This window comes from Culex pipiens, chromosome 1, assembly GCF_016801865.2.
Source record: "Culex pipiens pallens isolate TS chromosome 1, TS_CPP_V2, whole genome shotgun sequence".
Taxonomy (NCBI): Eukaryota; Metazoa; Arthropoda; class Insecta; order Diptera; family Culicidae; genus Culex; species Culex pipiens.
In genome coordinates, this window is record NC_068937.1 from 36,616,906 (window position 1) to 36,643,124 (window position 26,219).

Consider the following 26,219-nt stretch of genomic DNA (forward strand, 5'->3'; position numbering starts at 1 on the left):
TGATATTGTGTGAACCCGTGTATAAGTAATCGATTTTTTGAACGATTTCCCCTGGTATTTTGCGTTGAATTACTCCAAAAAGGTAAAAAAAAAATAATTCGTTTCTTTAACAAACGTTGATAATGAGTTAATGATAGCGTTTCATTAAACCCAATAAACGCTACAAAATGAAGGGATATCGCAAAGCACACGTGTGACATATTTGACGAATGTTTTCTCACACTTCCGCAAAGTAGTTCCCTGGAGCATAGACTATGAGCCCACACAGCAAAAAATCCGATGGTAAAATCGCATGCAAAAGCATGCACATCACCTTCGTCAAAAAAGACACTTAATTTTACACGCTGCATGTACAATTTTTGTAAACACAAAAAAAAAGTTGCAACAGACGTGACTCAAACCAAGCACCTACATTAAGGACTGGCGCCTTAGCCCGCTCGGCCATCAGACCGATAAAAAATGGAAAGGATAAACGATAAAGTAGGTTTCCCATACTGATGGGCTACATATTTCATGGTGTAATATTACACAGAATTTCATAGAATAATGCAAAATTTATTTTACACCCAGGCCTTTTACACGCAGCTGGATTACTACTTTATTTGCTGTGCATGTGGCTTTTGAAAAATGCAAAAGTCGATAAGGTGCTCACAACTGGCAAAACTCAAAACGCACAAATTTTACGAGTTAAGTTCCATTCAAACAACAAAGTCAAAGCGCAAGGTCCTGTCGCAACCGAGCGATTCTCTACGAAATCTGTCTTTTTTTATTTTTTTGTATTTTTTTAATTCGGCTGAAACTTTGTTGGTGCCTTCGGTATGCCCAAAGAAGCCATTTTGCAGCATTAGTTTGTCCATTTAATTTTTCATACAAATTCTGCAACTGTCCATACAAAACCGAGTCACGTAACCCAGTGGTAACAATTCCGCCTCGTAAGCGGTAGATCGGGGTTCGAATGCCAGCTCGGACCAACACAACTGGTTATCTTTTCCCTTCTGGATTCGATTGCTTAGTAAAGGGAACTGGACCTTATCAAGACACCATAGGAAGACAACCTGTTAACATTAACCATACCACTCGGAAGTACAAAGTGTACTTTTCAACAAAAAGGGACGAATCCCGCATAATTCGGTTTTCATATGTGAGAAACTTATTTCGGATTTGAATTCATAAGACAAAGTGCAGCGCAAGTGCAAACTTTTTTCAGTCAAATCGCTGTATCTCGCCGATAGTTCATTTTAGTTTGAGGTCTACATTGATTATTATGTAAAATTGTCCGGGGAACACGATGTTGTTAAAATAAAACAAATAAAAATATAAGCAATTGGTCAAAACTGAATTTTAATACTTAAAACGTTAAAATATAATATTAGTGGGCATTTAAGGGTTAAAATTTCATTTTTATCGAATTCCTTGGAAAATTTTCTGTAAAATAAAACCTGTAGAAAGTCTTTTGCTCAAATAGTTTCAAAGTTATGATTAAAAGAAAGTTTTCTAGAAAATCGCCATAAAAGAGGGCGGTGCCAAAAATAAAGGGATGATCCAATCAGCACCAAACTTGGGATTTCTGTTAACTATCGATAGATGAACGTTCCCTCCAAGTTTGGTACAAATCGGTGAAGGTCGAGTCCAAAAGTGTACTCAGTTGACCTGGAATGACCCATATTCATTTTTTGAACAAATCAGAATTGAATTAAAAATTCATTACTTGGTCTAAGATTTTTTGCACAACATGTAAATTTCTGAAAAGTTAGCATTTGATGTCCCCTAAAACAAATAAAAAAAATACAAAAATAGTGTTTGTTTTTTTTTGCAAATCGACAAAAAGTTCAATAAAAAATCTCCATTTTTATACCGTGTATCATTTTTTCAGTGAAGTCCTTATCCATACCTACAACTTTGCCCAAGACTCCAAATCGATCAACAAATTTCTTCAAAAGATACAGATTTTTGAATTTTCATATATCATTTTTGTATGGACAGCTGCCAAAGGTGTATGGAAAATTATAAGGAAAAACTAATGATGGAAAATTGCTTCTATGGGAATTCTGAAGGCACCACCCGGAAGGTGGTGTTAATTTTGCAGATTTTTTTTTTTTTTGTAAAAAGCGAGATTCTAATGTGAAATTTCAAGCTCTACATTTATGTCCAAGAGTGCAAAGCGATCCAAGTTGATGCTGAAAATAAATAAGCGATTATTTTTTGCATGAAAAGATTTTTTTTTTTCATCGACTTCAACGTTCTTCCCTTTGGCAGCATCTGGAGCTTAAGAATTGAGTCGAGAGATGTCCTTTAAATATTTTTTTTTGTTGTAACCCTACTGTCCATACAAAAAGGCTTTTTAAATTTATAAAAAATCTATATGTTGAGAACGGATTTGATGATCAATATGATGTATTTAGCAAAGTTGTAGATATTGCTTATAACACTCAGAAAAAAATAACTCAGTGATTTTTTTTCTATTTTGGATATGTTTTAGATGACATTGAAGCTACGACAAAAATAGTTTGCATTCATTTGGCAGTGTTGCCAATTTTGCTTGTAATAAAACACGATTTAAAAAAAACGTGACTCAACAAATATGCGTCATTATTTAAAATATCAAAAAATGAAACTATCGTGTTATATTCCGTTCTTTCGGCAAACAAATATTTTCAGATATTTTGTAATCAAACCTGACATTTGAATGGCCAGAAATAATTGTCTTATGGCTTTTTGAAATGTAATCGTTGATAATTTTGAAAACAATTTTCAATTCTTTCTTTCTTACGATCTTAACTATAAATTGGCAACATTGCCAAATGAATTTCGACCAACTTGTGCCTAGCCCAAAAGAATCCTTTTTTATCATTTGAAACATATAAAAACCCTGATTTATCGACAAAAAAAGTTTATATTGCGCAGTTTAATATTTTTTTTTACAAATTCAATTAACTGTAACTGTTTTTTCTGCATTAATTTGAAGAAATTGAGCCATACTTTAATTGATTAAATGTATTATTTGGTATCTCAAATACTCAGATTTATTTCAACTAAATTAGGTAGTTAAACCATCTGTCAATATGAACCAATTTTCGCCAAAAAAACGGATATACTGTGAATTGGCTCACATGAACTTACTTCTGAATTTAAATTGAATATCACAAAAATCGGTAGTTTTTTTTTCTGAGTGAAAAGCAAAAAATTGGATGTACCAAAGGCTGTTGCATTTTTTTTTCTAGTTGATTAAGAGCGAGTTTTTCACCGATGTGAAACAGGTCGTATCGAGATGCTCCGATTTGGATGAAACTTTCAGCGTTTGTTTGTCTATGCATGAGATGAACTCATGCCAAATATGAGCCCTCTACGACAAAGGGAAGTGGGGTAAAACGGGCATTGAAGTTTGAGGTCCAAAACACATGAAAAATATTAAAATTGCTCGCATTTCCGTAAAACTTCATCAATTCCAACTCTCTTAGATGCATTCGAAAGGTCTTTTGAAGCCCTTCAAAATGTGCTATAGACATCCAGGATTGGTTTGACTTTTTCTCTTAGCTTTTGCAAATTACTGTTAAAAATTGATTTTTTTAAAACCTTAATAACTTTTGGCAACAGCCTCCAACACCCATACTCCCATAGGTCAAAAGTTAGGGAATTTCATGGACTATAAGCCTAAGGTATTAACTTTTTGGCCAATTGCAATTTTTCTCATAGTATTTCGATTTTTCTAGAACAAACATTTTACAACGTTAGTTTTTGCCCTGTAGGCCAAGAAGACGGCACTTTTTGGTCTCAATTTTGTCATATTCGGAATCCTCGGTCAATTTCACGTAAGTTAGAAGTATTGGAGTTGTAATTTTGATTTAAAAAATAATTAAATAAAAAATTTTTGAAAAAAAGAAATAGATCTTATTTACCCTATGATCAATACGTCAAATGCTGTATCAAGTAGGCGAAAACTTGTTTACCCCTAATCCGACAAAATTCTAAATAATATTTTAATTAATTCTAAATGACATTTTTTCCAATCAAATTCCAAATTCCAACACCTCAATCTAATGTAAAATTTTCTGAGGATTCCAAATATGTCAAAATTGAGACCAAAAAGTGCCGCTATGGAGGCCTACAGAGCAAAAACTAACGTTGTAAAATGTTTGTTCTAGAAAAATCGAAAAACTATGAGAAAAACTGCGATTGGCCAAAAAGTTAATACCGTAGGCTTATAGTCCATGAAATTCCCTAACTTTTGACCTATGGGAGCAGACGTGCATTGGCACGCTCTGCACTGGCACTTCCAATTTAGCACTCACATCAAGTTCAAAGCATACTACTCCAGCCCAGTGCTAGTGCTAATATTTAGCACTCCCACTTAGCACTCATAGGGTTTTTTTTTCCTTTTTAGGAAAAGAGTCTTTTTAATCAAAGTTCTCAAGCTAATTCGATCATCGGCTAACGGGAATCTATAACAACTGCAACATACCTTTTTCCAGATTCTTCCATAAATATTTTACCTCAGGGCCCGCAAAATCTTCAGAGAATTAAAATTCAAATCCTGTGCCCATTCAAGTTCCAGCCAGACCACGTCCTATGAAGTCTCCAGGTCACCTGGAACTGATTTTTGGGTGCTTCATACCGATTAACTTCATTATTCTATGCAAATTTTATTATTTTGATTCCAGGACAATACTCTGCTGTGATTAAAAAAAAAGTTACATTTTATGCTAAAAGCAAAAAAAAAAAGTTTACCTTGAAAGGATCAGAACCATGGATCTTTTGCTTACTTTCCTTGAACACTAGCACTGCACCAAATTCACAGATAAATGTGGTTGTTGTTAGTTTCATAACATTCTAGACAATGATGACAGTAAATTTTCAATTAACAAATGAAAAAACAACCTAGTTACCATTTGTATTCGAGTGCCAGGGCGAGTGCTATGATTGAAAGCGCAGTGCTATCCGTTAAAATAGCACGCGTGCTAACCGCGTGCAGCGCCAATGCATGTCTGTATGGGAGTATGGGTGTTGGAGGCTGTTGCCAAAAGTTATTAAGGTTTTAAAAAAATCAATTTTTAACAGTAATTTGCAAAAGCTATGAGAAAAAGTCAAACCAATCCTGGATGTCTATAGCACATTTTGAAGGGCTTCAAAAGACCTTTCGAATGCATCTAAGAGAGTTGGAATTGATGAAGTTTTACGGAAATGCGAGAAATTTTAAGAATTTTCATGTGTTTTGGACCTCAAACTTCAATGCCCGTTTTACCCCACTTCCCTTTGTCGTAGAGGGCTCATATTTGGCATGAGTTCATCTCAAGCATAGACAAACAAACGCTGAAAGTTTCATCCAAATCAAAGCAACTCGATACGACCTCTAGAACAAACCGAGCAGAATCTACAAATACTGCCTCTTAAGTTTTTGTCATCATCCGGGAGCTCAATCCAGGGGCAAAAAATATTTTTTTCAAAAAAGAGATGAAAGTTTCAATGTAATTTTAAACTGGATATCCCTTCGTTTACAATATTTTTTTAAAATGTTTCATTAATTCAAACATATTTTTGTAAATTTTCGTTGTACATTATGGCAAGAAAAATCTTTAAAAAAATTGAAACTTATAACTTTTGAATACTAATCATTGCAATCCAACCGTATACTGCATTTTCCACAAATTATGGCTTGTTATTTCAATATTAGGATTTTTTCTCATAGCCATAATCCTCAAGCTCTAGACCATAGTAAATATTGGGTTGGGTTGTACAGATTTAAAAACAGAATTAATTATTGATTTTGCAGTAGTATTGGAAACGGAATTGAAAACTGTTTGCGGAAATCTTCATAAACAGTCGTTTAAATTGCCCTCAAATCACATTTAAACGATCAATATTTCACAGAAGTTTCTCCGATTTCATCGCCCAAGAAAAAACCTCAACAACCATACCATAAACCACTCGCTCGCCCGTAACTCTTAACGAATCACTTATTCCAATCAGCACTGCACTTTTTCCCTGAACGACTTGAACGACTGCACTCGTGGCTGATTTACCACTTCAACAAACCACACAAGAGTTCCGGAACTCTTGTACGGTCGACGGTGTTTTACTGCAGCACAAAAACAGCCTTGGCTGTTGTTCGCGGCCAAGTGATGGGGCTCGTCGTGATCTTGCCTTAAGAGGCAACAACACTTCAACCACGAACGTCAAGTTCAAAGTCCTTTCCCTCTGTACCGCAATAGTTGGGCTGTCACCTTAACAGGGAACACTTGACACCAATCGCACGAGTTTAACTTTCAAAAATTCTTCAGCTTGTTTGAAACAGTTCAAAGAACCGGTCAGTTCGCTTTTTTTTTGTTTCTGGAGAATTGCATATGTAATTTTTGCGTAGAACGCGGAACTTTGGACGCCGTCCAAACACGAGGAAGAAATATGCGAAGGTCAGTGAAGGCAGAGCCGGTCGATCAGAACTTGCCTCAACCATCACGAACCAGTCATTTAAATTAGCGTTTTTTGGAGCCGGTTTCGGTCGTCAATTTCAGCAAATTTAGATCAGGATTAGACACCGGCCAAATTCCTGAACAACTTCCTGAATAATTTGGATCTCTCTCTCTCTGTTTCTTCCAGGGCTTCCGTGATGGTGATCACCCTGCTCTGCCTGGCGGCGGTCACTTCCGTGCACTCACAGGACGGTGGTGGTGGGGCGGCCAACAGCCGGAACAACCTGCTGCTGCGACGGGGCAACATCGGCCGACAGAACCCGCTGGCCAAGACGACGACCACGACGCCACCGCCCGAGTACGCCGAGGTGAGTGAACTAGATTTGAAGGCTTTTATTACTGTTTCTTTTTTGTAAAAATACTTATATTGCGAAATTTCGTATGCATTTTTACTGTTTTAATGTTTTTGGAATGAAATATAGAATTTTTCACATAATAACGTTTTATTTGGAAGTGTGGAAAAGCCCTAAACTAAAACTATAAGAAAACCTTATTATTTGAAAATTTCAATATTTCATTCCAAAAACACTAACACGGTGTGTTTCCTAGAACAAACTTAAGATAAAAAATTCGGCAAAGCTTCATCCATAAAGTACGTCACGCTAAAATCAGCCAAAATTTACTCACCCCCTCCCCCCCTTTGTCACGCTTTTCCTATACTTATAACACGCAATGTCACACTTTCTCAGACCCCCCTCCCCCCCTAGAGTGTGACATACTTTATGGATGACGCCCAAGTCTGATCTTTGGCACCATGAAAGAAGGGCTCTTTCCCGACATTTTGCGGTGTCCGGCTAAATTTTTCGTCGGGGGGTCTAGAGCATCTTTTTTTTGAGATTTTTTTTCGATTTTCTAGGATTTTTTTTCAGAAAAGTCGATTTAAATCGATGGGTTCATGTTCATATCCATCAAATTCCTTATGAATGGGCCTCAAGAGACTCTAAATTATATATTTGATCTCAAATCAAAAGTTTCCAACCCAAATTTACCAGATTTTTAACTTTCTGTGAAATAACCCCAACATCTAAGCTGAAAACCTCAAAACGACCGAATAAAAATCTTTTTTTCGTACAATTCGTCATAAAAATACAGCTACAGATTGCCCGGATACAAATTCAATCTTAAACCATTGCTTAACTTAGAGTTTTTCATTTAAATTCTATTTATTACCCAAAACGTTCCCAGCATTATTTTTTTCAATCCTCTGCCATACAACACTTACATATTTTGAAACTTTTTCGAATCAATCACATTGTAGAGAACAGATTTCTGAACAATTTCCATAAAAAAGTATCAATTTTGGTTCAATATAAGCAGAGATATACCCAATTTCGTAAAATAAAAAATGACTTTCTCCAAAATTTCTGGATTTAATTCCCATTCAAACGATGAACACTGCCTACTGAGTTTTTTATGATTCTAATAAAATAATTTCAATAAATTTCATCAATTTTTTTTTTAATTTTTATGTTTCAGCAAAATGTTTTCATCCTTAAAATTATCATAGAAGGCAGTGTTCATCGTTTGAATGGGAATTAAATCCAGAAATTATGGAGAAAGACAGTTTTTATTTTACGAAATTGGGTATATCTCGGCTTATATTGAACCAAAATTGATATTTTTTATGGAAATTGTTCAGAAAACTGTTCTCTACAATGTGATTGATTCAAAAATGTTTTAAAATAATTGAGTGGTTTATCGCAGAGGATTGATAAAAAATATGTTGGGAACATTTTGGGTAAGCCCGAATTTGTATCCGGGCAATCTGTTGCTGTATTTTTATGACAAATTATGCAAAGAAAAAAAATTATTCGGTTGTTTTGAGGTTTCCAGTTTGGATGTTGGGGTTATTTCAAAGAAAATTAGAAATCTGGTAATTTTGAGTTGGAAACTTTTGATTTGAGTTCAAATATGTAATTTAGAGTCTCTTGAGGCACATTCATAAGGAATTTGATGGATAAGAACATGAACCCATCGATTTTTATGGGCTTTATCCTCAAAAAAAAGTTGCTCTAGACTCCCCGACGAAAAATTTCGCCGGACCCCGCAAAATGTCGGGAAAGAGCCCTTCTTTCATGGTGCCAAAAATCAGACTTGCCGAATTTTTTATCTTAATGTTCTCGTAAAAATACACCGTGACTGAAACAGTAAAAATGCATACGAAATTTCAAGTCGCTTGATACACATATTGCAAATTATGGAAATTTGAATAATTTCAACAAAAACACTGTATTTTGTGAAAATTTTAGTATTTCATTTTAAAACTAAAAAGCAGTCAGAATGCTTGCCACATTTTGAATCCTTTCAAATTGTTCAAATTGAAGTAAAACTCTCAAACAGGGAAAATCAAAACGTTATTTCAAATCGGTTTATATACAGTGACATCCCATTTTTGTCAACATTCGAAAAATTGACTGTCGTCAAAAATTACTGATGAATGAGACTAACTTCACTTTTCTTTTAAATTGTCGATTGTTGATGCAATCTGAAAACTTCACACAACAAAGATCAATTTAAAAATTTCCGTTATTTTTTGCAATTGGAAAGGTTTGAAAAATTCGTGTTGCCAAAAATTAAAATAATTATATTTTTAAGTACTTATTAAATAATTTATGTTTTGAAAGAATTACGAGACCAAAAATATTTTTCAAAGTTTATGTCCCTCGGCTCTGACCAAAGTCGAGGGGGGAGGGGGAGGTCTAAAAAAATATAAAAATTGAAATTACAAGCCTAAGTTTCAACTTTTGGATGAAAAACTAACTTAATCCACCTATGTGGTTGGAGCCTTCCTCACTTATTACCAACAATGGCTGATATGATGGAATTGTACAAAAATTTCATCTATTTTTAAGATCCGGAATAAAAAAGTACATAAATATCACTTAAGTGGCCATATCTCGAGACAGGGTTGCCAGATCTTTAATGTTTTAGACTCGTTGGAAAGGTCTTTTGATAACCCAACCAACGATGGGTCGGATAGTGGATCCGGACATAGTTTACATACATTTAAGTGAGATCCGGCTTCCAAAAAGTACATCAATATCACTTAAGTCGGGATATCTCGAGACAGGGTTGCCAGATCTTCAATGTTTTGGACTCATGGGAAAGGTCCTTTGATAACCTAACCAACGATGGGTCGGATGGTGGATCCGGACAAAGTTTACATACATTTAAGTGAGATCCGGCATCCAAAAAGTACATCAATATCACTTAAGTCGGGATATCTCGAGACAGGGTTGCCAAATCTTCAATGTTTTGGACTCGTTGGAAAAGTCTTTTGATAATCTAATCAACGATGGGTCGGATGATGGACCTGGACATAGTTTACATACATTTAAGTGAGATCCGGCTTCCAAAAAGTACATCAATATCACTTAAGTGGGCATATCTCGAGACAGGGTTGCCAGATCTTTAATGTTTTGGACTCGTTGGAAAGGTCTTCTGATAACCTAACCAACGATGGGTCGGATGATGGTCCCGGACATAGTTTACATACATTTAAGTGACATACATACATACATATACATAACTTTTGAACTACTTATCGAAACTTCAATCTGTATGAAACTCGATCTATGGGACCCTAAACCAAGTCGAATGCAACAGGTTCGGGTCAAATCGGTTCAGCCAGTGCCGAGAAACATGAGCTAGTTTTTTGGTCACATACATACATACACACACACATACACACACACACACATACACACACACATACACACAGACATTTGTTCAGTTTTCGATTCTGAGTCGATATGTACACATGAAGGTGGGTCTACGACGTTTTTTTGCAAAGTTCATTTTTAGAGCAGGATTATAGCCTTACCTCAGTGAGGAAGGCAAAAAGTGTTTTAAAATGCTTTTTACATGCGTATTGACGTATTTTTTTTCCCAAAAAAAAAATTCTGGGACTGTACATTGGTATTTCATGAAAACTTAAGAGCGAGTCCACGAGCAAAGCATACCCATCTCGCATCGACCTCACCAATCTGCCTGAAATTTTCAGGGGTTGTTTGTACATATAAAACTAGCATCTGGCCAAAATATGAGCACCCTAGGTCAACGGGAAGTGGGGCAAATCGGGACACGAAGTTTGAAGGTTCAAAAACGTCAAAAATCTTAAAAATGCTATAACTTTGGCAAAATTCAATTTAATTTCAAAATTCAAAATGCATCTGAAAGGGCTTAAAAAATGCAACAAAATGCAGGGTAGAGCATCTCAATTGGTTATTTCTAAAGGGAGTTATTGGCAGTTTAGTGAAAAAATAGCATAATTTTCAAACTCATATAAAAAAGTGTTCCATCCAGATATCAACTCGGTTCGACCTGCAGCTTGTAGGGGACATCTGGGACTACCATCTGAGACTGAGAACGCTTTGGGTAAGGCAGTTTAACATATTAAATAGACACTTTTACTTTTAGTGAATTTTTTCGTTGTAAATTTTTGCTCGGGGGACCCCTTAGATCCCATTTTCTGGTGATAATTTTATCATATTCGTGTTCCTGAGACAATTTCACAATAGAAACATGCATAAAAATGTTTATTTTGATCCATTTTAACCCTTTAAAAAATAAAAGTTCAAAAAAATCTTCGATTCACATTTATTGAAAATCAAGTTCGTTTCCAAGGATACTAGATGACACCAGAAAAAAAGCAGCTTCTCAATTTTTTTAAACTTTCATTTTTAAAAGGGTTAAAATGGATGAAAACAAACATTTTTATGCATGTTTCTATTGTGAAATTGTCTCAGGAACACGAATATGATAAAATTATCACCAAAAAATGGGATCTAAGGGGTCCCCCGAGCAAAAATTTACAACGAAAAAATTCACTAAAAGTAAAAGTGTCTATTTAATATGTTAAACTGCCTTACCCAAAGCGTTCTCAGTCTCAGATGGTAGTCCCAGATGTCCCCTACAAGCTGCAGGTCGAACCGAGTTGATATCTGGATGGAACACTTTTTTATATGAGTTTGAAAATTATGCTATTTTTTCACTAAACTGCCAATAACTCCCTTTAGAAATAACCAATTGAGATGCTCTACCCTGCATTTTGTTGCATTTTTCAAGCCCTTTCAGATGCATTTTGAATTTTGAAATTAAATTGAATTTTGCCAAAGTTATAGCATTTTTAAGATTTTTGACGTTTTTGAACCTTCAAACTTCGTGTCCCGATTTGCCCCACTTCCCGTTGACCTAGAGTGCTCATATTTTGGCCAGATGCTAGTTTTATATGTACAAACAACCCCTGAAAATTTCAGGCAGATTGGTGAGGTCCAAATGACGTCCCATACAAAGGGGTATGCCCTGTTCGTGGACTCGCTCTTAAAATGTTTTTAAAGGAGTTCAAACATGCTAAATATGATTATAAACGCGGGAAAATGCATTTTAACTGGTTTTCAGTTGGTTAAACTTTAATTTACACTAAAATTTTGAAGTTTTTCGAAAAAATATTTTTTTGGCCCCTGGTTTTTCAGGCCAACTTTGAAGGTGGGGGGGGCGACATAAACTTTGAAAATTATTTGCAACGGCCTAAAGCGAGTATAATAGTTCAAACAAATCAGCAAAATACGGAATTTCAAATACCATATTTTTTAAACCCCATTTAAATTTTCATTATTTGCCATACATGTAAATAATATTTTTAATCATAAAATAATTTATTTTTTGAAAGTTAAAAATTCATCTCTTTCGTTCATTACATGATTTATGAATATTCCCTTAAACCACATCCTTCATTATGAAATGTTACAGGGGTGCCGACTAGTCGAAAATGTTGGGGGGGCACGGTTGTTTTCCGAAATCGATAGGCAAGAGTGGCGATTAGACGTTTATGTTTCTTGTATATCAAGAAATTTTAATAATTTTATTACGATGTGATACGGATTTTTTTCATCCGGAATCCATTTTTTTTAGAAATATATAATTTATTCAAACGTGATTGTTAATTGGGGGGTAATTTTTCATATGTTTGGAAGGCGAATTCATTCGCATTGGCATATTCTTAGTTATTTTCTAGAAATAACAGTCAATAATAAAAATTATCAGATATGTACAAATTCAACAATACAAATATTCTAAAAATAAAAACAAAAGTAAAAAGCAAAAATTAAGAACTTCGGAAGTTTAAGAATACAAATACACATTTAAAAAAACATCCATTTTTCAAATCTGCAATTTAGAAAAAAATAACAGATACACCAAATTTAACATTCCAAAATTTAAAAAATAATAATACAGAGAAACCTCTCTTTATTTTAGAAAGCTTCAAAAAGCGTTTTGTAGATCTGAACCTACAACCTACAAATTGCTTTTAAAAGATTGCAAAAATGTTGCGTCGTTCCAGAGAAATTTACAAATAAGAAAAACGTAACGCCTCGCATAAAAAGATGTTAAACTGAGGTATAAAAAAATTCTAGGGTTAAAAAAACTCATGGCTTGAAAATGTAAAGAAATCAAAAGCAGAAATTTAAACAATCAGAAATTTAGAAATAACAATAAAATTCAATGTTTAAAATAATCAAAAATTTCAAAATTATGATAAATCAATTAATTTTCTAAGAATTTAACAATTTGAGAATTTAAGGATTTAAGAATCTAAAAATTTAAGATTTAAGAAATTAAGAATTTAACAATTTGAGAATTTAAGGATTTAAGGATTTAAGAATCTAAACATTTAAGATTTAAGAAATTAAGAATTTAAGAATTTAAGAATTTAAGAATTTAAGAATTTAAGAATTTAAGAATTTAAGAATTTAAGAATTTAAGAATTTAAGAATTTAAGAATTTAAGAATTTAAGAATTTAAGAATTTAAGAATTTAAGAATTTAAGAATTTAAGAATTTAAGAATTTAAGAATTTAAGAATTTAAGAATTTAAGAATTTAAGAATTTAAGAATTTAAGAATTTAAGAATTTAAGAATTTAAGAATTTAAGAATTTAAGAATTTAAGAATTTAAGAATTTAAGAATTTAAGAATTTAAGAATTTAAGAATTTAAGAATTTAAGAATTTAAGAATTTAAGAATTTAAGAATTTAAGAATTTAAGAATTTAAGAATTTAAGAATTTAAGAATTTAAGAATTTAAGAATTTAAGAATTTAAGAATTTAAGAATTTAAGAATTTAAGAATTTAAGAATTTAAGAATTTAAGAATTTAAGAATTTAAGAATTTAAGAATTTAAGAATTTAAGAATTTAAGAATTTAAGAATTTAAGAATTTCGGCTTAAAATTGATATAGAACGGTTAACAAATGTATTTGAAATCTTTTCAAATCATTTCTAAAATTACTTTAAAAAAAATATTGAATTTATCAGCATTTTGAAAATGTAAAGCAGTCAACAAATGACCATTTTGAAAAGTGTTTCAGTTTATATTCGCTAAATCCTGATCTACAATGGCAAATCGCCGAATGTTGCGTTTGAAAATTTGATGATTGTTTTCGCAAGAGTTTGCGTAAGTTTGATTGTAGATAAGGTGCTATGGAAAAAATACATTGGTTTTGTTTTTGAAACAACATGCACAGATAGAAATCTTATGAGCAAATCCGTAAAATCACGCAGAAAAATATTTTGTAGAATCAGCCTGTACGAGGTTTGATTCAACCAAATTTTTGTTGAATATTATCAACGCCGATTTTGCGTTGAAACAAACCTTGATTTTCTCAATACCATCAAAATCTTTTGTTGTTTTGAAAAGATTGCTTTGACGTTTAGCGTTGATTCAACAAAAATCATGATTTTCAAATCAACAAAACGTTTTGTTGATTCAAATATGCCTTTTTTTTTGCGTGATCTATGTTGACGACATCTCTCAAATCATATACCGATGCCTCTGTGCTCTTGTACTAAGCTCACTGATTTTCCTAGAGAGCACAGTGGTATAGATAAAACGTTGTCGATTTAGAAAAAAATGCATCTAAATTCAGAAAATTGTAAACGATTTTGTTCAAAAACTTTCAGCGATTTCAAAAACAACAAATGTTTTTAAGATATTTTACGGATTCGCTTACAAGAATTCTATCCGTGTGTACAAACAATGTTCCATTTAAGTTTTAGATATTATTTTCAATTATTTGTGTTTTTTTTTTAATATTTGAAATAAACATATTTTTTTTCCAAAATTTCTGGGGGGGGGGGGCACAATGTATGGGCTGCCCCCCCAGCCAAATTTTAGGGGGGGCAAAAAGTACCGTGCCCCCCCAGAGTCGGCGCCCCTGAAATGTTAACAATATTTACTGATTGTTCTCACAAAAAAATTAGCAGTTATTACTTAAAAATACACTTTAAACAAATTTCCCGATTTTGGCAACATGAAAATCGCTTCTTGTTGCCAAAAACGGGATGGCACTGTATATTTAAAATGAACTATCGTCATCGTTAACGAACCTCGATAATTTTATTGTGCACAACCTTGGGTAAGATGCAAAATCAATTTTTCAATCAAAACATACATTATCTTTTTATATTAATTTCATGAATTCCTCAATTTAAAAAGTAATTGATGCAAACAACATTTTAAGAAAACATGTACAGCTATTTTTTTAATCAAGTTAGCTTATATCTGTAAGCTCATATATCCAATTGAAATGTGGTCAAAGACAAACTTATGGGAAATTGGACGAGCTTTCCGGTAAAAATATTTTCGAGACTGAAAAATCAAGTCTGTCATATAGAAATTGCCAAAAACCATCAAAAAACCTATTTTTTCAACATTTTTATTTTTAAACCGCTGTAACTTTACAAGGATTGGACTAAGGACAATGGTCAATATGGAGACTTTTATGTAAAATTGCCTGGAGAATCGATTCCTGTACTCGGATTTTGAAAATTTTGACGTTTAGAGCACTTTTCAAAAAAACAGTTTCATTAAATGATTTTTGTATTTTTATAGGGGAGTTGCTCCATCCTGCAATTTTCGTGAGTCTCTTTGTAACATCTTAGGCTATTTTCACAAAAATTTGGAACGAAAAAAAATCGTTGGCTCACCTTCAAATTTAACTTTTCAACTTAAAAATCAAAAAATCTCATAAAAGTGGAGTATTTTTTTCTTTCAGTGTATTTTTTTCGGAAAGGATTTTTTTTGCATTAAATTAAAAAAAAGTGATCACAAATGGTTTTTAATCGAATTTTTTACCGTTTTACATTCAACTTTACATAGGTTTTTAGGACCACATTGATCTCCTAATTTGTTTTACAATTTTATTTTAATTTTCTTCATTTTCCCCCTCGCCAGGACGAGTACGTGGACGAGGAGGGCGAGCAGCCCGAGGGTGACGAAGCCGGCGAGGAGGCACCGGCCGCCGGCCGGGGTCCGCTGGTGACGACGACCACCACCACCACCGAAGCGCCCAGGAAGAACCTGCGGCCAAGCATCCGGCCGTTCCGCAGCAACGACGATCTGCTGTCGGCGCTGAAGAAACGCCGCCTCGACGCCAAGAACAACAAGCCAGGTAAGAGGGATGGATATCAAAATAATATTTAGAAGCTGAATTTAGTGTACTTATCTGAACAAGAAACTCATTTGAAAATCAAAATGGTTCTAACCATATAGTCTGATAACCTTGCAAGGAAACGACATTCCTCAAGAAAACAAAATGTCATCGAGTGGCGCAAAAAAAACAAAACCGGGGCAAAAACTGGATCCACCCCGGGCAAGGACGTTCGGACAAACAACAGATCTACACTCCTGCCAGAGAAAGTATCCGATTCTGGTCCACCTTCGCGCCGCCGCCGCCACCGTAAACCGGTAATCCTCTCCACCCACCACCAACCCCCTCGTCAACCGAGACTCGAACCACATTCCGCGATGGATTGAGCGATTTTATCGTCGTGGCCGCGTGGTGGTTTGCATAATCGACCGGTTCGCGAACACCTCACCCGGTGTGTGTAGACGCTCAGACCGGGCCGCAGTTCTTTATAGGTTATCCACGCCGCCCCGTCGCACTACTACACTGCTAGGGCAAGATACTTCACTCTCACTTTTGTTTTTTCGCGGTTCGATGATAAAATATTGATGGGAGGGTTGGTTCTTTTGCTTGGTCATTGGTCACTGGCTGGCCACGTGCCCACCACTGGAATTGGCGTGAAGGGTTAAGTTCAAGAGATTGTTTTTGAAATATTGTAGTCCAGGTAAGGTTTAACTATGCATGGTCAAATCGATTGTAATTTTACCGTCTACGAAAAACTTGTGCAGATTTATTATTTATTATTCATTATTGCAGCTAAGATATTTTTAAAGCTGGATGAATAAATGCACTACTGCTATAAACGTAAATATATTCTCTCGTGGTTCTCAAATTCATGAACATATGTAAATCGTGAATTGACGTTTTTCTGGGCAAAAACTGTTGAGGAATTATTTAGATAAATTTGGAGTTCGGGACCTATAGAGATAAAACTGAGAGATATTTAAAGCTCACAAATTTCACTTTGATATCAGAGTGTTAATGATTTAAAAAAAAGCTAGCTAGACTTGCACGTTTTTAAAACATTCTGAAATACAACGTGATTTGCTCAATAAAATATTAATAATCTTCAAATTTTGAGAAACATTAAAATGCTCACGAAATGTTACGTTTGATTTAAAGAAAAATATCGTTCTTAGTGTTTTCACAAGAACATTTTTCAATTCAGGTTTTCACAAGCTTTTGGATAAAATTGTTTTGTAAGAGATTTGATACGAACAGTTTATATTAAAATTTAATGTGACAAAATCCCGAAAGACTACCCAAATTATCATTTCAAAATCAAACTGACAGTTGAATAAAAATGTAGAATTAGCAAAAGCCTTGGCCCTAGCCAAACAGCCCAAGTAACATTTTCAAACCAACTAGCCACCACCTAGTTTTATTAAGGTTTTATGGTAGCATCTTGATTGCTTAGTAGTTTTATTTGGGCATTCACCGCAACCAATACGCAACAGCTAATTAATAGGTTCTTACAGGGTTTTATGCCTCGGACATAAAACCTTGTGACAATAAAAGCCAAATGGCTTTCAAAAAGGTTTTATGAAAGTTTTAAAGAGCGTCTTGAAAACCCAATGGCAATGTCATGCCAAACGGTTTTATCGCATGCTTCTTTAAAACCAAGGGTGTTTTAGCTATTAAGTGCCATTAGGCATGCAAAAAGTTTAATTAAAATCACAAGCTCCTGAAAAAGCTTTTAACGCGGCCAATTAGCAGTGCATAAATATGGCGCTAAACGCGTGTTTTGCTTGAATGTGATTGGCCGCCATCTTCGTTGAAAAAATAGAGAACTGAGAAATTTGATTTAAATTTGACAAAAACACTCAGTTATGCTGAATTTCTGATTTAATTTAAATAGCGATAGATGTTAATAAATAATTTGAACATTTTTTTTCAAAGCATTGCAATAATAGTAATTTATGCAACAAGTTGCAAAAAGAGGATTTTTTCAGCACGAGTCGTACATTTATCCAACGAGGTTCACCGAGTTGGATAAATACGAAGAGTGCTGAAAAAATTAAGTTTTGGAACGAGTTCCATACAACATTTTTTGCAATTCCAAAAAAACACAGACTGAGTGAAATTTTATGTCAAATTTTCTTGTATTTTGTCAAAAAATCGTTTAAATCAAAAAAATGTTGAAAGCGTTACTTTTCAAAACAAGTGCTGAAAAGTTGCTGAAAAGTTCAATTTCAACTTCTCATTTGAGTGCTGAATAGTAAAACTTTTCAGCATTTATTTTGAAAAGTGTTGCTATTCGATTCTGTTATTTTTGGTACAGAAAAGTAGGCTATTTCGTCGTCCAAGAATGACAGGAAAAGTAAGTAGTTTCACGACGGAATTGACGGTGAACCTCGTTGGATAAATGTACGACTCGCGCTGAAAAAATCCTCTTTTTGCAACTTGTTGCATAAACTACTATTCAAACATTTAAAACTATGATTACAAATAATGATTTTTTTACAAAGCGAGTTGATTTTTTGGCTTTAGAGCAATTCCATGTCAAATAGGGAATCGGTTGTACCCGACCCTCTCCGATTTCAATGAAACTTTGTAAACATGTTATTCTAGGCATATATAAGCCATTTTTGCGTACATGGAGCCAGTTACACTCGATAATGACATTTGAGAAGGGTGTAAGTGTTTTAAATATTTTTGTATTTCGTAATTTAAATATTGCTGTATCTCGAAGCAGTTGCATCGTATCAAAAAGTAGTCAAAGACAAACTTGTAGAAAATTTGACGGACTTTCCGAAAAAAAATACACTGAAAGAAAAAAACACACCTCTTTTATGAGATTTTTTGTTTTTTAAGTTTAATAGTCAAATTTGAATGTGAGCCTACGATCTTTTTTCGTTCAAAATTTTTGTGAAAATAGCCAAAGATGTAACAAAAAGACTCACGAAAAATGCAGAACTCACCTTAAAAAATACAAAAATCATTTACTGAAACTGTGTTTTTTTAATTGCTCTTAACATCAAAATTTTCAATAACCAAACACGAGAGTTGATTCTCTAGACAATTTTACACAAAAGTCTCTATATTGACCAGTGTCCTAAGTCCAATCCTTGTGAAGTTACAGCGGTTTTAAAAATAAAAATGTTGAAAAAATAGGTTTTTTGATGATTTTTGGCAATTTCTATATGACAGACTTGATTTTTCAATCTCGAAAATATTTTTACCGAAAAGCTCGTCCGATTTCCCATAAGTTTGTCTTTGACCACATTTGAATTGGATGCATGGGCTTACAGATATAAGCTAATTTACTATCTAGGTTGCTATACTACACTGAAATAATATTATGTTTTCAGTTATGAGCAATGTAATTAGCTTATATATGTAAGCCCATACATCCATTTTTTTTCGGAAAGCCCGTCAAGTTTCCTAAAAGTTTGTCTTTGACCACTTTTTAATATGATGCAACGGCTTCGAGATACACAAGTATTTAAATTACGAAATACAAAAATATTTAAAACACTTACGCCCTTCTCAAATGTCATTATCGAGTGTAACTGGCTCCATATACACAAAAATGGCTTATATAAGCGTAGGATAACATGTCTACAATGTTTCATTGTAATCGGAGAGGGTCGAGAAAAATGTACCTTAAAAATTATTGTTTTGGGCTGGAATTGCTCTCTATCAACCCTACATTTATCAATAAAATTTCAACCGCAACTGAATTTGAGCCACCAACTGTGAGAAATAAGCTTTCAAATTATTTTGATTACCTCTAATATCTATTATTTTTCAATGCCATTTTTGCAAACTATCTCCATTTTATCATTTAGCAGGACAAAGACTTATTTTTTGCCAAAATAAAACCTATTTGACATAAGACGTTTGAAGACGTATGAAATGTCATTTTTCCTTAACTCCTGACTTGGTTTTAACAAAGGTTTTATCAAGGCTTTGAGGATGTTGTTAGGATTCAGTTGTAAAGCCTTGAACTCCTATGTAGGTTTTATAAATAGGCCGTGACAACCTTTTGCGGAGGTCCTTTTGGGTTTTAAGTGGAGGGTTTATTAAGGTTCTGGGGAGTTTGTTACGACTAAAGGGTTTTAATGTTGGTTTTGGCTGATAGGTTATATAGCGGCTGTGACAGCTTTGATAAAGCCTAAAATGTTACTTGAGTAGGCGCATGGTAAAATTTCAATCTTAATTCGTCTGTTACTCACTTAAATCATATAATATCTTCTTGAAATCTTCAGGGAAGAATTGGAAATTATATTTTTAGTGGATTTTCAGCAATAGGAAGTTATGAGAAACGCCTAAAAACGCCTAGGTTTTCATGCTTGGAACTGTCATGAAATAAATTGTTTTTCAAATACTAGTAAACCGATCGAAAAACGTACCTCGACTACAACAGGCTTTAGAAGCATATAGCAGGCTAACCTAAAGATTGGTCCACGAAGTTTGAATTTTAAGAATTTTCCATCCAGTTTTTGTTTTTTCAAGAAAGTGGTTATTTTGCAGTTTTGTTTGGCTATTTATTTAAGAAATTCATGGAATTTTCTTTTTCATTAAGAGGCTTTTCATCTCAAACATTGTCTCAAACAGTCTCAAATTGTTCAAATCCAATTAAAAACGCTACCGGTCATTTCACACCTCGAAATCAACGTAAAAGAAGAAGAAGTAATCGAAGAAGTGCAGGCACAGACAAAATGCAAGAAAATTAATGAATCAGATCACAAAAAACAACAACAAAACAACACAAAAGCATTAGCAGCATCTCGATAGACCAAAACCACGAGCATCGACGAGTTTGGCAAATCGACCGTAACCGAATTACAAGAGCTTATAAAACTCGTTTCGTGTGCGAGTGTGTTTGTGGAGGTAGGGTAAAGTGGCCGATGTTGGACATCGTGAGAAATAAATAAATGCAATGTTGAGGCACTCCATTTCGGCCACCGCCAAGGGTATTCCTCCAATGACAAGCGGACAAGTTCAGCTGACATTTAATCAAGATCAACCTTGCGTGCAAGTTTTTCCTGCTGCCTGTCCAAAAATGGTCCATCGTCGCATCCTTCGAACTTCTTCCCGGCTCGAAAACTGGATCTTCGCGGCTCGTCGAAACTGGGTCAATGAAAAATTGGCGAATATTTCAACAAATCACCAGAAAATGTCAATATCAAGTCCTTCTGCAGTGGCGACGGCGGCTGCAAACGACCACGGCTGGAACCGGTTCTAGCGCGGCCCAAATTCTGCCTCAATCGGCCCGCGCCGCCACGGCTGCCGTCACTATGGTGATCAGCGCGCTTGCCCGTGTGCTACACGGTTCGAAGCAATCGGATTTCATCATCATCATCTCAGGCAGGCCCGTCTCTCGAGCGGCATTTCTTCGGGTCGTGTGCCGTGCATAGTAGGCCGTCGTGTAGACATGGTCAAGCTGCATCGGACGGGCGCTGCTGACAAGAAGAAGGCGATTTTAATAATACGATATCAAGGCCTCCGAGAGTGTCATGCTGACGACTTCTTTTGGACGGGCGGGCCCGCGGTTGGTGGAAACTGATCGTAGTTGGCCGTGTGGGTTAAGGGGGACCACCTCAACCTACTACTACTGCAGGTCAACGTTAGTAGTTCTTGGCGTGGCTGCTACTGTTGATACGATTAGATCGCAGAGTTTACAGTTTAGTGTAACAGTTTTAAGTTGGGCAAATGTCCCTTTATTGGTCCTAATATCCAATTCTGAACTGTGCTCTACATGGGTCATTCCAGGTCAACTGGGTACTCTTTTGAACTCGACTTTCACCGATTTTGACCAAACTTGAAGGGAACGTTCATCTATCGACCATTACTCTATTTTTGGCACCGCCCTCAGTTTTGACGATTTTCTGAAAAAACTTTTTTTTTTTCTTTTAATCATAACTTTGCAACTATTTGAGCAAAAGACTTGCTACAGGTTGCATTTTATAGAAAATTGTCCAAGAAATGCTATAAAAAAATTTTTAACCTATTCTTTTCATTTTTATTTTTTTATTTTATCACCATCGTGTTCCCCGGACAATTTTACATAATAATTAATGCAAACCTCAAACCAAAATGAAATATTGGCGAGATTCGGCGATTTTACTGAAAAACAGTTTGAATTTCTTGAATTTCTTGAATTTCTTGAATTTCTTGAATTTCTTGAATTTCTTGAATTTCTTGAATTTCTTGAATTTTTTTGAATTTCTTGAATTTCGTGAATTTCGTGAATTTCGTGAATTTCGTGAATTTCTTGAATTTTTTGAATTTCTAGAATTTCTAGAATTTCTAGAATTTCTAGAATTTCTTGAATTTCTTGAAATTCTTGAAATTCTTGAATTTCTTGAATTTCTTGAATTTCTTGAATTTCTTGAATTTTTTAAATTTCTTGAATTTCTTGAATTGCTTGAATTTCTTGAATTTCTTGAATTTCTTGAATTTCTTGAATTTCTTGAATTTCTTGAATTTCTTGAATTTCTTGAATTTCTTGAATTTCTTGAATTTCTTGAATTTCTTGAATTTCTTGAATTTCTTGAATTTCTTGAATTTCTTGAATTTCTTGAATTTCTTGAATTTCTTGAATTTCTTGAATTTCTTGAATTTCTTGAATTTCTTGAATTTCTTGATTTTTTTGAATTTCTTGAATTTCTTGAATTTCTTGAATTTCTTGAATTTCTTGAATTTCTTGAATTTCTTGAATTTCTTGAATTTCTTGAATTTCTTGAATTTCTTGAATTTCTTGAATTTCTTGAATTTCTTGAATTTCTTGAATTTCTTGAATTTCTTAAATTTCTTGAATTTCTTGAATTTCTTGAATTTCTTGAATTTCTTGAATTTCTTGAATTTCTTGAATTTCTTGAATTTCTTGAATTTCTTGAATTTCTTGAATTTCTTGAATTTCTTGAATTTCTTGAATTTCTTGAATTTCTTGAATTTCTTGAATTTCTTGAATTTCTTGAATTTCTTGAATTTCTTGAATTTCTTGAATTTCTTGAATTTCTTGAATTTCTTGAATTTCTTGAATTTCTTGAATTTCTTGAATTTCTTGAATTTCTTGAATTTCTTGAATTTCTTGAATTTTTTAAATTTCTTGAATTTCTTGAATTTCTTGAATTTCTTGAATTTCTTGAATTTCTTGAATATCTCTAATTTCTTGAATTTCTTGAATTTCTTGAATTTCTTGAATTTCTTGAATTTCTTGAATTTCTTGAATTTCTTGAATTTCTTGAATTTCTTGAATTTCTTGAATTTCTTGAATTTCTTGAATTTCTTGAATTTCTTGAATTTCTTGAATTTCTTGAATTTCTTGAATTTCTTGAATTTCTTGAATTTCTTGAATTTCTTGAATTTCTTGAATTTCTTGAATTTCTTGAATTTCTTGAATTTCTTGAATTTCTTGAATTTCTTGAATTTCTTGAATTTCTTGAATTTCTTGAATTTCTTGAATTTCTTGAATTTCTTGAATTTCTTGAATTTCTCGAATTTCTTGAATTTCGTGAATTTCTTGAATTTCTTGATTTTGTTTAATTTCTTGAATTTCTTGAATTTGTTGAATTTTTTGAATTTCATTAATTTTTTGAATTTCTTATGTCCTTTTTCTTATCTTATTTTTTTTTCACGTCATTTTGCAGCTCCCCCCAAGGAGAGGGTTTACGACGACGAGGACATCCCTGCCCCGGCACCAGCCAAATCCTCCGCCAAGGCCCCAGCAATCGGTAAAATTGCAGATAATGTTGTTTTTTCTTTAACGAAACGTAAATTATACCATTAATCTTCTTTGTCTCTATTTTATTCTATTTCTCTTCTCTGTTTATATTTCTTATCTTTATTCTCTCTATACTTTATACTATTTTTATTCTTTATTTTATTTCTAAATCCTATTCTTCCTATCTTTACACTTTCACGTCTTCGGTTTCTTTTAATAAAACGTGTTCATATATTTTACTAAACTTCTTTTTCTTACACCTTTTCAATACTCCCTCTATCTCTTTTTTTTTACGCAACCATTCTCTCTATCACCCTTTCATCACGCTTCACAACTGCCTCTCTCCATTTCTCTTCATTTTTCTCTCTCTTTCTCTTTCCCCTTCTCCACTTTCGTTCCACACTTCTAACTCTCTACCTGTGTACGTGTGTGTGTGTGCCATTGCAGTGCCAAAGGGACGCCGCTTCGGACCAGTCCGCAAGGAACCTGAGCAGAACGCCGCTCCGTCGGAACAGAACGAGCAGAGCAACAACAGCAACGGCAGCGAGGGAACCAGCGGTGTCAAGTCGCTGACCAGTCGCCTGGGCCGGTCCCGGTTTGCGTTGAAGCAATAGGGGCGCAGCGAGCGAGAGAGGGTTAGGCGACTTTTAACTGAAATTTTTACACCTACCTAATTGTTTAGTTTGATAAGATTTTAAGGTTCTCCTGCGACATGTGCTCACACAGTTTCATTTTTTGTACTTTTACCCTTTACTCTGATTATCTTTTTTTTGTTTGTTTAGAAAAGTGCATTTCTCCTTCAAGAATTAGAATTTCGTCGAATATATAGAAAATGTAAGGTAAAATTCGTTAGGACAAGAGTGCATTCACTGCCAACACTGCCATCCGAGAAGGTGCGTTTTTAGAAGCATGAAATGAGTGCACAGGTTTTACTTTTCAACAAATTGTAAAATGAAGAATTGAAATAAACAGAATCTAAATTAAAAATTTGGTCGCTTTATTGTTAAATGTGACATACATTGCCTTTGTACACGGACGAACGGACATTTCAAAAAGTGAAGCAGGTTTTCTTTTACTTCTTCTTGGCGAAAACCTGCGCAAGCGAGATCGCTTATGTCAAAATCTTCGCGCCACGTGGTTTAAAACGTAAACAAAGCCAGCTGATGATGCTAACTCATGGGCATTTTTTGAAATGGTCGTATGAATTTATTTTAAAAATACCATTTCTATAAAATTTTCGGCAATTTTAGTATCCATGATAAATTACATAGAATCATAAAGCCAAACTTAATGCTTTTTTTTTTTTTTTTTTTTTTTTAATTTATATTTATTCAAATTTCTTTTCCATGTACATTCATTCAGTTAAAATATTATTGAGTGTCCAATCACAAACGATGACTTTTCACCTCAATTTTAAATACTAGCAACTTTCATTTATTCATGAAATATTGTAGCTTTCGCTATTCAGTGATTTCAAATGTAGGAGGTCCTACATGTACAAAAGGGAAAAGGGAAAAGGGATACCTTAAAACTAACTTATAAACTATATAAAGAGCGGATCAATGCAGCTGAAGACTGCAATGATTTTTGTCGAAATGCATCAATTATCTTATTGGACATAACATCCAAAGTGTCAACTTCGGCTAATTGATGAAGTTCACTGGTGCTGAACCAGGGAGGAAGTTTCAGAATCATTTTCAGAATTTTGTTCTGAATCCTCTGAAGTTTTTTCTTCCTGGTTAAGCAACAGCTTGTCCAGATCGGCACAGTATAAAGCATGGCAGGTCTGAAAATTTGTTTATAAATTAACAGTTTATTCTTGAGACAAAGTCTAGAATTCCTGTTTATAAGTGGATACAAACATTTAATATATTTGTTACATTTAACCTGGATACTTTCAATGTGATCCTTGTAAGTAAGGTTTTTGTCAAAACCAAGTCCAAGATATTTCACTTGATCCTCCCACTTTAAATTTACCTCATTCATCTTTATAATGTGATGACTTTTTGGTTTAAGAAAATCAGCCCTTGGTTTGTGAGGGAAAATAATAAGTTGAGTTTTTGCAGCATTTGGAGTAATTTTCCATTCTTTCAAATAAGAATTGAAAATATCCAAGCTTTTTTGTAATCTTCTTGTGATGACACGAAGGCTTCTGCCTTTGGCGGAGATGCTTGTGTCATCAGCAAAAAGTGATTTCTGACATCCTGGGGGCAAATCAGGCAAGTCAGAAGTAAAAATATTGTATAAAATTGGACCCAAAATGCTTCCTTGAGGGACGCCAGCACGTACAGGTAGTTGATCAGATTTGCTATTCTGATAACATACCTGCAGAGTACGATCCGTCAAATAATTTTGAATAATTTTCACGATATAAATCGGAAAATTGAACCTTTTTAATTTCGCAATCAAACCTTTATGCCAAACACTGTCAAATGCTTTTTCTATATCAAGAAGAGCAGCGCCAGTAGAATAACCCTCAGATTTGTTGCTTCGAATCAAATTTGAAACTCTCAACAACTGATGAGTAGTTGAATGCCCAAGGCGAAATCCAAACTGCTCATCAGCGAAAATTGAATTTTCATTAATGTGCGTCATCATTCTATTAAGAATTATTCTTTCG

The 26,219-nt window shown here is 34.1% G+C and overlaps 1 protein-coding gene across 3 annotated transcripts in view; it reads left to right on the forward strand.

The window, feature by feature from the left end:
• LOC120414188 (nuclear receptor corepressor 2) overlaps positions 1 to 24,586 on the forward strand; it is a 45,970-nt gene extending 21,384 nt beyond the window's left edge. For 2 of the 3 annotated variants that reach the window (XM_039575266.1, XM_039575267.2), the window contains 4 exons: positions 6,592 to 6,772; positions 15,696 to 15,912; positions 23,526 to 23,648; positions 24,047 to 24,586. In XM_039575266.1, coding sequence (XP_039431200.1) covers positions 6,592 to 6,772; positions 15,696 to 15,912; positions 23,526 to 23,648; positions 24,047 to 24,213 — 688 coding nt within the window. In that variant the 3' untranslated portion in view covers positions 24,214 to 24,586. The remainder of the gene's footprint in view (positions 1 to 6,591; positions 6,773 to 15,695; positions 15,913 to 23,525; positions 23,649 to 24,046) is intronic. The other variant, XM_039575269.2, reaches the window with a different exon arrangement.
• Positions 24,587 to 26,219: the final 1,633 nt, after the last annotated feature.